The following is an 11391-nucleotide window of genomic DNA, read 5'->3' as shown; positions in this document are numbered from 1 at the left end:
CAGACATACCTGAAGATGAGGTGTCAACCTGGTGAAGCCACCAAACAGGATGACTTGCATGTCACACAACATAAGCTGAAAGTGACAGACAGAGCTAAGCGATCCCACAACCAACAGATCCGATCTCAGCTCTGCAGTCCTGCCACATCCAGCCAACTCACTGGAGGCTCCACAAATATTCCCACTCTCACTGATGAAACAGCCCATTACATCAGTGTGAAAGATAGGCCTGAAGGTTTCACAGCAATCTTCAGTTAGAAGTGTCATCTCAGCCTCCTCCAGTGGTCCCCAGCATTACAGATACCAGTCTTCAGCCAATTCAATTCACTCCACGTGATATCACGAAACAGTTGAAGACACTGGGTACTGCAAAGGTTTCAGGCCCTGACAACATTCAGGCAATAGTACTGAAGGCTTGTGCTCGAGAACTTGCCACTCCCCTATCCAAACTGTTCCAGTCCAGTTACAACACTGGCATCTACCCAACAATGTAGCAAATTGCCCAGGTATATCTTAGACACAAAAAGCAGGACAAACCCAATCTGCCCCATCAGTCTCCTCTCGATCATCAGTAAAGTGATGGAAGGTGTCATTAACAGTGCGATCAAGCAGCACCTGCTCAGCAATAACCTGCTCAGTGACGCCCAGTTTGGGCTCTGCCAGGGTCACTCAGCTCCTGACCTCAATACAGCCTTGGTTCGAACATGGACAAAAGAGCTGAATTCCAGAGGGGAGGTGGGAGTGACAGCCCCTGACATCAAGGCTGCATTCGACCGAGTGTGGCATCATGGAACTCGAGCAGAACTGGAATCAATGGATATTGGGGGAAACTCTCCAGTGGATAGAGTCATACCTGACACAGAGGAAGGTGGTCTTGGTTGTTGGAGATCAGTCACCTCACCTCCAGGAAAGCTCTGCAGGAGTCCCTCAGCGTGGTGTCCTAGGCCCAACCATCTTCAGCTGCTTCATCAATGACCTTGCCTCCATCATAAGGTCAGAAATGGGGATGTTTGCCAGTGATTGCACAATGTTCAGCACTATTTGCAACTCCTCAGACACTGAAGCAGTCCATGTTCAAATGCAACAAGGTCTGGACAATATCCAGGCTTGGGCTGACAAGTGGCAAGTAACATTTGCGCCACACAAATGCCAAGTTATAACCATCACCAACAAGAGACAATCTCACCACCACTCCTTGGCATTCAATGGTGTTACCATCACTGAATCCCCTCACTGTCAACAGCCTGTGAGTTATCATTGATCAGAAACTCAGTTGGACTCACCACAGAAATGCAGTGTCGTCAAGAGCAGGTCAGAGGCTAGAGATACTGCAGCAAGTAACACGTCTCCTGATTTCCCAAAGCCTGTCCACCAACTACAAGACACAGGTCAGGAGTGTGATGGATTACTCCCTGCTTGCCTGGATGAGTACAGCCATCTCAACACTGAAGAAGCTTGATACCATCCAGGACATAGCAACCCAACTGATTGGCACTGTATCCACCAACATCCAGTCCCTCCACCACTGACACTCAGTTACAGCAGTGTTTGCTATCTACGGAAATTCATCAAAGATCCTTAAACAGTGCCTTCCAAACCCACAACCACCTCCATCTGGAAGGTCAAGGTCAGCAGATAAATGGGAACACCACCACCTTCATGTTCCCTCCAAGTCACTCACCATCCTGACTTAGAAATATGTCACCATTCCTTCACTGTTGCTGGCCAAAATCCTGGATTTCCCTCCCTAATGGCATTGTGGCTCAACCCACAGGAGGTAGACTTCAGCAGTTCAAGAAGGCAGATCACCACCACCTTCTCAAGGGCAACTAGGGACGGGTAATAAATGCTGGCCAGTCAGAGACACCCACATCCCACACAAACAGAATCAATACAAAAACTGGGGGAGGTGTGATACATGGTTATTGTCTCTGGAGGAGGAATCCAGTGACCAAAGTATCATTCCAGAATGAGAAGCCTCTTTCTCCTCCAGGGAGTTGATCAATGTTCACACCTGGATGGGACAGGACAGCAGAGCTTCGATCTTATCTATCGGTTGTGGAAACACTAAGTTCTGACTCTACTCCCTCTGCTGTTTACTGCACAATCAGTCCTGATCTGACACTTCACTGACCAACACCATCACTTACAATTTTGCCTCCAAGCCATTCACCATCCTGACTTGGAAATATATTGCACTTCCTTCACTGTCACTGGGTCAAAATCCTGGAATTCCCTCCCTAATGACATTGTGGGTCTCCCACCACCACATGAACTGCTGCTGTTCAGGAAGGTACCTCACCCCCACCTTCTCAAGGACAGTTAGGGACGGGAAATAAATTCCAGCAGCCAGTGATTTCCACGTCTCTCCAGTGAATAAAAAAGACATCATTTTTCATCTCTCCTTGGTCCTGCTCCTGTGATCCCTCCCACATTCCTCATTGAACCAGGGTTGGTCCCCTGGCTTGGTGGTAATGAGAGACTGGGGGTTGGGTTGAGCCATGAGGTTACAGTTTGTATTGGATGGCAGTTCTGCTGGTGTTGATGACCCACAGTACCTCATGGACACACAGTCTTCATCTGCTCGACCTGTTCACATCCCACAGGAGGGGAGGGAGGGGGTGTGCCATGAGGTTTAATGGGGAAATGTGTTCCCATCTGATGGTTATTGGTAGGAGCAGGGTGCAGTGAACAGTCTGTTTCCACCCCCCCACCACCCCACACTAGGTTCTCTGTACCTGACCCTCACCATCAACTCCCCCCCCCCCCAACACTGGGATCTCTGTACCTGATTCTCATCATCAATTCCCCCCCCACCCCCACCCCCCCTCCGGGTTCTCTGTACCTGACTCTCAACATCAATCCCCCCCGACCCCCCTCACCCCCCCCCCCCCCCCCGGGGTCTCTGTACCTGTACCAACCGGATTCACTGTAATTAAAAGTTTCAATCAATTCTGAAATAACTCCTTTTCACAAAAGCCCACAGGCCAACCTGACTCTCTGTAATTAATCCACTCCATGTTCCCTCACATTAAACTCTCTGTCAGGTTTAGCTCATTGATCACTGACTGGGTGAAGAATCTCTCTCACTGTAACTGTGTCCTCCTGTTCTGAATCTCTCGGTGTTGTTTAAAACCAATCTTAGATTTCCCTTTTCCAGACTGTTTAATGTTTTATAAATCCCATCAGGTGCTTCCTTTCCTGGTAGAATAGCCCAATTCGCGTTGCCACATGACCCAGAACCTTGACCCTGGGGGTGAGCCTGGGTGTTTCTCTCTCTGCACTCCCCCCTTCCACACTCTCCCCTCCCAGGGTCTGAGTGTCTCCCCTGTGACGGTGTCCTGAATTAGGCTCAGTACCAGGAAGAACACTAGGGTCCATGGGATTCCCAGCCAGCCCAGGGTTAGCAGTGACTGATACTGACCTGTGACCCATGACCCAGGGTGGCACCATGCCTCAGTGGTTAGCACTTCTGCCTCACAGCACCAGAGACCTGAGTTTGATTCCAGCCTTGGGTGACTGTCTGTGTGGAGTTTCCCTGAGTCTGCAGGGGGTTCCTCCGGGTGCTCCAGTTTCCTGCCGCAGTTGAACAGGTGCACCTTGGGTGGATTGGCCATGCTCAATTGCCCAGTGTCCAGGGTTTATTTTTTGGCTAACATGTGCAGGGATGTGTATGTTGGGTGGATTATCTGTAGGGATTCTATGATTCACAAATGGCCTTTTAATCTCCCAGTTCACAGAGAGAGAGAATGGAAAGCTAAATTCTGTACTCATCGGGAGAGTCTCAGGAAAAATACAAGCAGGTAAAGGAAAGGATCACAACATTCTGGGAATACACTGTCCCTATTCCAATCAGGGACTGCGAATTAAACACTCTGAAGGAAACAGCTTCTGTTTACAAACTGGAAAAACCAGTAATACAACAATCTTTGGAGACTGCACCCTATTTGTTGAGAAATTTGATCCATTGTTTGATGTGAAGCTGCAGAAGCAGAAAAATGGAACAAGTGCTAAGTGATGACCCGGTCCCAGTGACGGGGAAGCTCCAGCACAGCCAGGCTGAGGTTCAGGCTCTGAGCCAGTAAGGCTGGGGCTGAGAAGAGGCCTCCCCCACCAGCTCAAGGAGTATCAGGACAGCACTAGGACCCTGGGATCCCCCTCTCACAGTAAACATATGGCTCAGTCCTTCCAACTGGGGGAGGTGAAAGTACATCGGGAGAGTCCCTCGGGCATAGAGTCATAGAGATGTACAGCACGGAAACAGACCCTGCAGTCCAACTTCTCCATGTATCTGACATTGTACCTATTACCCGTGTGTGTACATCTTTCTACAGTCCTGAGTGAGCTGTGTATGGGTGCACACTGAACACTCTATGTGTATCTGTCTATCTCCCTTCCCTTCTCCCGGTTCCGTAACTTCACTATCAGCCTCTTCTCGGCCACTTTGTGTTATTGCCTGTCCTGAAGTCTGCATTGGAGGATGGTCACCGGGAGATCTGAAGCTGAATGTCCCTGCCCGCTGAAGTGTTCCCCACCTGGGAGGGAGCACACGCCTGCCTGGTGATGACTGAGCTGTTTCGCTGCGGGTAACCCAACCTGTCTGAGTGTGATCTTCCTGGGAACTGGTGACAGGAATCTGTTCATCTCTTTATTGGGTATTTTACTGAGACTGGGACCAATCATTGACTCTCTGCTTCTGCAGCTTGAAGTTCAGGAAATGATCTGCAGCTCAGCATTGACATGGAGTGGCGGGGAGAAGGTGGTTTGTTCTTATAGACTCTAACAGCAGTTGATCCCATTCCCTCACCCTGAATGTTTTATTCCCAATCCCTGATGGGAATAGGGAGAGTGGATTCCCAAAATGTTGCTGATCCTTCTCTCCATCTCCCTGTGTTTTTCCCGGGTCTCTCCCGGTAAGTACAGAATTCAGCTTTCCATTCTCTCTCTCTCTCTCTCTGTGTCTGTGGTGAATGTAAGTCTCTTGGGGAGAGTTTGAAATGGGGGATGTTTGACCAGCCGCCTGTTATACAGCCAGCCTGATCTTTTACACATTGAAGGCAGCACAGTCTGGGAGACTCTGATGGGATTTGTGTCCAGGTCTCCTGACAGCAGGATGTAGAAACCCTGAGATCAGAGAGGCTCCGAGCAAATGGGAAATGGTTCCAATGGACAATTTTAATTTTCACATCGATTGGGAGAAACCAAACAGCTTCATCATTCCTGGTCTAAAGTCTTGTAAACCCTGCGGGGAGGAGAAGGAGACCCCATGTTTAACCCAGCCCAGGCTCAGGGATCCATGATGGAGGTGACTCAGCAAGTCTGAGTCGATAGTGCTTCTCCCAAGACCGAGGCAAAGTGGGCCATCCTCCTCCACCACACTCACCAAGTCCTGACCTTCTTGAGAAGATATGTCCAGGTCGAGGGAGAGAGTACCGATGTGGTCGATCCTTTCGGGATCTGGACCAGCAAACGACACGTCAGGGTAACCTTGAGGGTCGATGCCAGTGGGAACATCCTCCACCCACCCTCCAGCTTTGCCATCGGAGGAAGCAGAGGTTACCTGACATACGCAGGGCAGCGAAAGTGTGCCGAACCTGCGGGAGGTCAGGCCACATGGCGGCGGATTGTAAGGTGACCATCTGCCGAAACTGTAATCAGGTAGCCCACCCGACCAAGGAATGTAAGGAGGCCAAGAACTGTAATCTGTGCGGAGAGGCGGGCCACATGTACAAGGCCTGCCCAAGACGAGGGGCCACCACCTACGCACAGATGGCCGGAGGTGGCAACACGAGCCGTGGACCGAGTAAGACCAGCAAGGTACCACAAAACAGCACGGGAACGGTGTCTGGAGGCACCCAGAAGGAAGGGCGGGCTGTAGCAGAGCAGACGGCAGACAGCGGGGAGATGCAGCAGCCTTCAAGACAGACGGAGGAAATGGAAGAGGAGGGATCAAAGGAGGCAGAGGATTGGATTACCGTGAAAAGCAGGAAGAGGAAACCTCCCAAAGCCACCCAGCGAAGGGGGAAGTGACACCTACACGGCGAGGATACAGGCAGCTCTTCCCACGGTGAGGACGGGCGCAAGGAGGGTCGTCACCAGAGGAAGAGACAGAGCACCATGGGGAAAAAGGAGGGCAGCACCGCCCAAGCAGGAAAAGACCATCCCTCTGAGGGGACGGGTAAAGGCCTCCCCCCACCCGGTGAGAACCAAGAGGTACCCACCGGCCCACAGCTCCAGGTAACTGGGAGCAGCGGTCCTGTGACAGCCCCGCTGTCAGATGGAGAACTGGACCATGCGGACCCTGGGCCCGACCCAAAGACACCAGAGCGGGGAAATGGCTCCAGCGTGGAGCCGGACAGCTACCTCAGCCCTGGGATGGTCCAGCAGTTTGCCGTCACCACGGGGATGCACACAGCTATCCCAGAGGGGCAAGACCAGCAGCAAATGGACACTGTTAACCTCGTAAACTGTTAAAATGGGGTTAAAAATTGCCAGCATCAATGTGCGTAGCATCAAATCGGCTACGCGATGTGTTTCTACGATGGCCTTCCTGGCCAACGTTAAAGCCAACGTCCTGTTTCTGCAGGAGTGTGGGATACCGCACCTCAGCAGCTACAGGAGATGGTCGAGCTTAAGGGCCCATGGGCCGTCAGTTTGGTCGGGGGGCAACGATAGCCGCGCCTCCGGCCTGGGTATCCTGTTGAAAGGAGGCAACTTCACCATCTCCGAGGTTAAGGAGGTGGTGGGCGGGCGCCTCCTCGTCGCTGACGCCATGTACAGGAATGCTCCCCTGAGACTGATTAATGTGTACGCCCCAGTGGGTAAGAGGGAACGGTTGGCCGTCCTGCAGCAGCTTCCACTGTTGCTGGCTACGTCCAGGCCGGTCATTCTGGCCGGAGACTTCAACTGTATCATTGATGCAGATGGACGATCCGGCGGGGGGGACAGTAAACTGGACACCACGTCCAGAGCCCTGATGGACACGGTAAAAGATGCCAAGCTGCACAATGTCTTCAGCACCCCTGCAGACGGAGCGCAGCGTAGATACACCTGCTCACGGGCAGACGGGTCTATCCGCTCAAGGATAGATTACCTGTTTGTGTCCCGAACGCTCTCGGTCAGATCCACCGACGTCAAGCCGGTGTTCTTCTCTGACCACTGCCTCCTGCTGGCCGAATGTCACCTACAGGATGAGCAGCGGGCTGGTAAGGGAACGTGGAAGATGAACACAAAGCTGTTGACCCCGGGAAACATTGAGGAGCTCAAGAGGGACTACGCAGGTTGGAGAACCGTGAAGCCCCTCTTTGAGTCCCCAGCGGACTGGTGGGAAACAGTAAAAGGGAACATCAAGAGACTCTTCATCCTCAAAGGTGTTCAGGAGGCGAGAGAGAAACGGGGAAAACTGTCCCAGCTCCAGGAAAGTATGCAGAACCTGCTCCTGCTGCAGACGATGGAGGTGGATGTCACTGAGGACCTCAAGGAGGTGAAGGGCTAGCAAGCCTCGCTCTTTGCCTCAGAGGCCTCCAAGATAATCTTCCGGTCCAGGGTCCGCTCGGTGGAGCAGGACGAGATGTGCTCACGTTTCTTCTTCCAGAAGGTGCACAAAGAGAGCTCCGTGCTCAGCAGCCTGAAGGAAGAAGATGGCTCGCTAACGTCATCTCAGGCTGACGTCATGAGGATCAGTAAATCCTTCTATACCAGTCTGTATGAAGCGAAGCTGACCGACAGCACGGCCTCCCAGTCGTTCCTGTCCTCTATCACGGAGTTCTTAAACGAAAGAACACGGGAGAGGCTGGACCAGCCACTATCTCTGGACGAGCTGACCAAGGCCCTCGAGTCCTTCGAAAAGAATAAAACTCCCGGAAGCGATGGCTTACTGGTCGAGCTCTCTTCTGCTCTGTGGGACTTGATTGGCCAGGACCTGCTGGAGGTGTATGTCAGTATGCTTCGGGCAGGTACCATGAGTGAATCCATGAGGAAAGGCTTCATCACCCTCATCTACAAGCGGAAGGGGGAGAGGGAGAAACTCAAAAATTGGAGACCAATCTCACTGTTGAATGCGGATTACAAAATTCTGTCAAAGGTAATCGCCAACCGGGTCAGGTCTGCTCTGGGGTCGGTGATTCCACCCTGCCCAAACCTGTGCTGTACCGGGCAGGAAGATTGCTGAGAGACTCGGGCTCCTCAGGGATACGATCGCCTACGTGCAGGACAGGGGGGTGGACACCTGCCTGATCAGCCTGGACCAGGAGAAAGCCTTTGACAGGATATCACACAGGTATATGAGAGATGTTCTCTCCAAAATGGGCTTTGGGGAGGGAATCTGTAATTGGATCAGACTGCTCTACACCAACATTGTCAGTGCAGTCTCAATCAATGGGTGGGAATCAGATAGCTTCCCACTCAGATCTGGAGTCAGGCAGGGCTGCCCTCTCTCTCCTGCCTTGTTTGTGTGCTGCATACAGCCATTTGCCGAGTCCATCAGGAAGGATGCGAGCCTGAGAGGGGTGACTATTCCTGGCAGCGGGGGCCTGAAAATTAAGTCCTCCCTGCACATGGATGACGTCGCCGTTTTCTGCTCGGATCCGCTGTCCGTGTGCAGACTCATGTGCATATATGACCAGTTCGAACGGGCCTCGGGGGCCAAGGTAAACCGAGGCCAGAGCGAGGCCATGCTCTTCGGGAACTGGGCCGACCAATCCTCGATCCCCTTCACCGTCAGGACCGACCACCTGAAGGTGCTGGGTATTTGTTTCGGGGGGGTTGGGGCATGCGCCAAGTCTTGGGAGGAGCGTATCAGCAAAGTGAGGCAGAAACTGGGCAGATGGAAGCTACGGTCGCTCTCCATCGCGGTAAAAAACCTGGTCATCAGGAGTGAGGCACTGTCATTGCTGTTATACGTGGCACAGGTCTGGCCTATTCCCAGAACCTGTGCCGCTGCAGTCACCCGGGCCATCTTCCAGTTTATATGGAGGTCAAAGATGGACCGGGTCCGAAGGGACTCGCTGTACAAAGATCTGGGCAACGGGGGAAAATATACACCCAATGCCACCCTCACCCTGATGGCCACCTTTGTGTGTGGCTGCATCAAGCTGTGCGTGGAAACCCGGTACGCAAACACCAAGTGTCACTACGTACTGAGGTTCTACCTGTCCCCGGTGTTGCGAAGGATGGGCCTGGCCTCGCTGCCACGGAACGCTCCGAGTAGTTGGACCGTTCCGTATCACTTGTCCTTTGTGGAGAAATTTATGAAGAAAAACACCTTTGACCACAAGTCCATCAGGAAGTGGTCAGCACGTAGTGTCTTTGAGACCCTTCGGGAAAAGGAGAGGGCGGATCCTATCGAGCGGTTCCCTGAGCAGACTGTCAAAGCCATTTGGCAGAATGCCTCATTGCCAGAACTTTCCAACAAGCACCAAGACATGGCTTGGCTGGTGGTGAGAAGGGCTCTGCCTGTGAGATCCTTTATGCACGCCCGGACCCTCAGCCGCACTGCACGCTGCCCTCGAAGCGGCTGCTGGGGGGACGAGACTGTCACACACCTCCTTCTGGAATGTGTCTATGCTGAGGAACGCAGTGGTGTTTGTTGAGGTTTGTCCCGAGCAGCGCTGTGTCGCAGGACTCCGTGCTCTACGGCCTGTTCCCCGGGACGCACACCGAGACAAACATCAACTGTGCCTGGAGGATCATCAACTCGGTGAAGGACGCTCTCTGGGTGGTCCGAAACCTGCTGATCTTCCAGCTGAAGGAGTTGACCCTGACTGAATGTTGTAGACTGGCACATTCCAAGGTCCAGGACTACGTGTTGAGGGACGCGCTGAAGCTTGGGGCAGCTGCCGCCAAGGCGCGGTGGGGAAAGACCACTGTGTAACATCTGCCTGCCTAACGAAGAACAGGGTGCCCATGCAGTCATTTGGGCTCTGCTGACGCCTCAGCTAATTTTATGGGCATATGATTCAAAAATGTACAGAAAAATGTACAAAATGATAAATTCTGATCTCTGTATGTAAATGTTTACATGTGTATGGCATGACCAACTGTACAGACCATCTAATTATTTTATGAATAAAGTATATTTTTGAAATAAAACAAAATAAATTGGCAGGGCAGGAGCAGCCTCATTAAACAAGCCGGGACTGATTGTGGGACCAGGAAGCATTCCAAATTGTCAAAAATTCACAAACTGTTTTTCATTTTTCTTCTGCCAAAAGTTTCAAAACATCACACACGAGTCAAACACTGGTGTTGTATGCTTACAGATCCAAACTGTAGTTGCTTAACACTTTTATGCAAACCTTGAACTTTAAGTGCAATCGAGCAGAGGCATGATCGACTCTGAAGAGAATGACAGGATTGTGGGACAAGAGACTTTGGTTCAAATGAGCAGCTCTGGAATTGACACACCTCTCTCTCCCGAAGTGGATTCCTGCTGTTCTTCAATGTGGAACTACAAGTCAGAGACAAAAACACTGCAGATACTGGAATCCAAAATAATCAGGCAGGAGGCTGGAAGAACACAGCAAGCCAGGCAACATCAGGAGGGGGAGAAGTCCACATTTCAGGTGTAACCCTTCTTCAGGACTGGGGGTGGGGGTGGGAGGGGACCTGCAGGTAAAGGGGGTGGTGGGGGCAGTGTGTGAGGTGGGGGATAGGTGAAGACAGGTAGAGGATACGACCTGGTTGGTCAATGGAAGGAGTGAATCCAGTGGGTGTCAGGGAGCAGTGGAAGGGAGGGTGGGGGGTGGGCTGGGAAGGGAGTCAGAGAATGGTACAGGAGGTTATTTTGAACAATGGGTTTTTCCTCCCTCTTGTCATCCAGAAGCCCTTTGCTGCACCATCTCCATTCCAGGTTCCACGGCTCTAAACACCCCACACCCCAATGCAATAAAGACAGAGTCACCCTTGTCCTCACCTATCACCCCAACCAGTCTCCACATCCAACGCATCCTCCTTAAACACTTCCACCAACTCCAACTAGACCCCACCCCCTCCACACCGCCCTCTGCCTTTCGCAAGGACCATTCCCTTCGCCAGCCCTTGGTTTGCACCACTCTGCATCGGGGAGACCAAACCTAAACTTAGGGAACGGTTCACCGAGCATCTCAGGCAGGACCACAGGGACAGACCAGACCTCCCATTTTAATTCCCCTTCCCACTCCCTTTCCAACACGACCAGCCTTGGTCTCCTCCACTGCCACAATGAACCAAACTGCAAATTGGAGGAACAACACCTCATCTTCCTCTGGACAGCCTCCAGCCTGGAGGACTCAACATTGGGTTCTCCAGTTTTAAATAACCTCCCTCCCCAACCCCCCAACTCCCTTCCCAACCCCTCCCCCATCCCTTCCACTGCTCCCTCCCACCAACTGGATTCATTCCGCCCATTGACCA

At 52.2% G+C, this 11391-nt stretch overlaps 1 protein-coding gene across 1 annotated transcript in view; it reads left to right on the top strand.

Annotated features, from left to right (window-relative positions):
• The first annotated feature begins 4842 nt into the window (after positions 1-4842).
• Positions 4843-11391, top strand: part of LOC148140900 (class I histocompatibility antigen, F10 alpha chain-like) — a 413938-nt gene continuing 407389 nt past the window's right edge. The window contains exon 1 of the mRNA XM_087979685.1: positions 4843-4913. Coding sequence (XP_087835811.1) covers positions 4862-4913 — 52 coding nt within the window. The 5' untranslated portion in view covers positions 4843-4861. The remainder of the gene's footprint in view (positions 4914-11391) is intronic.

The sequence above is a fragment of the Chiloscyllium plagiosum genome, unplaced genomic scaffold, assembly GCF_037043375.1.
Source record: "Chiloscyllium plagiosum isolate Xiang-an unplaced genomic scaffold, Cpla_swu_hap1 HiC_scaffold_35, whole genome shotgun sequence".
Lineage (NCBI taxonomy): Eukaryota > Metazoa > Chordata > Chondrichthyes > Orectolobiformes > Hemiscylliidae > Chiloscyllium > Chiloscyllium plagiosum.
The sequence above is the reverse complement of the archived record's forward strand: the minus strand, read 5'-3'. Positions and strand labels throughout refer to the sequence as shown.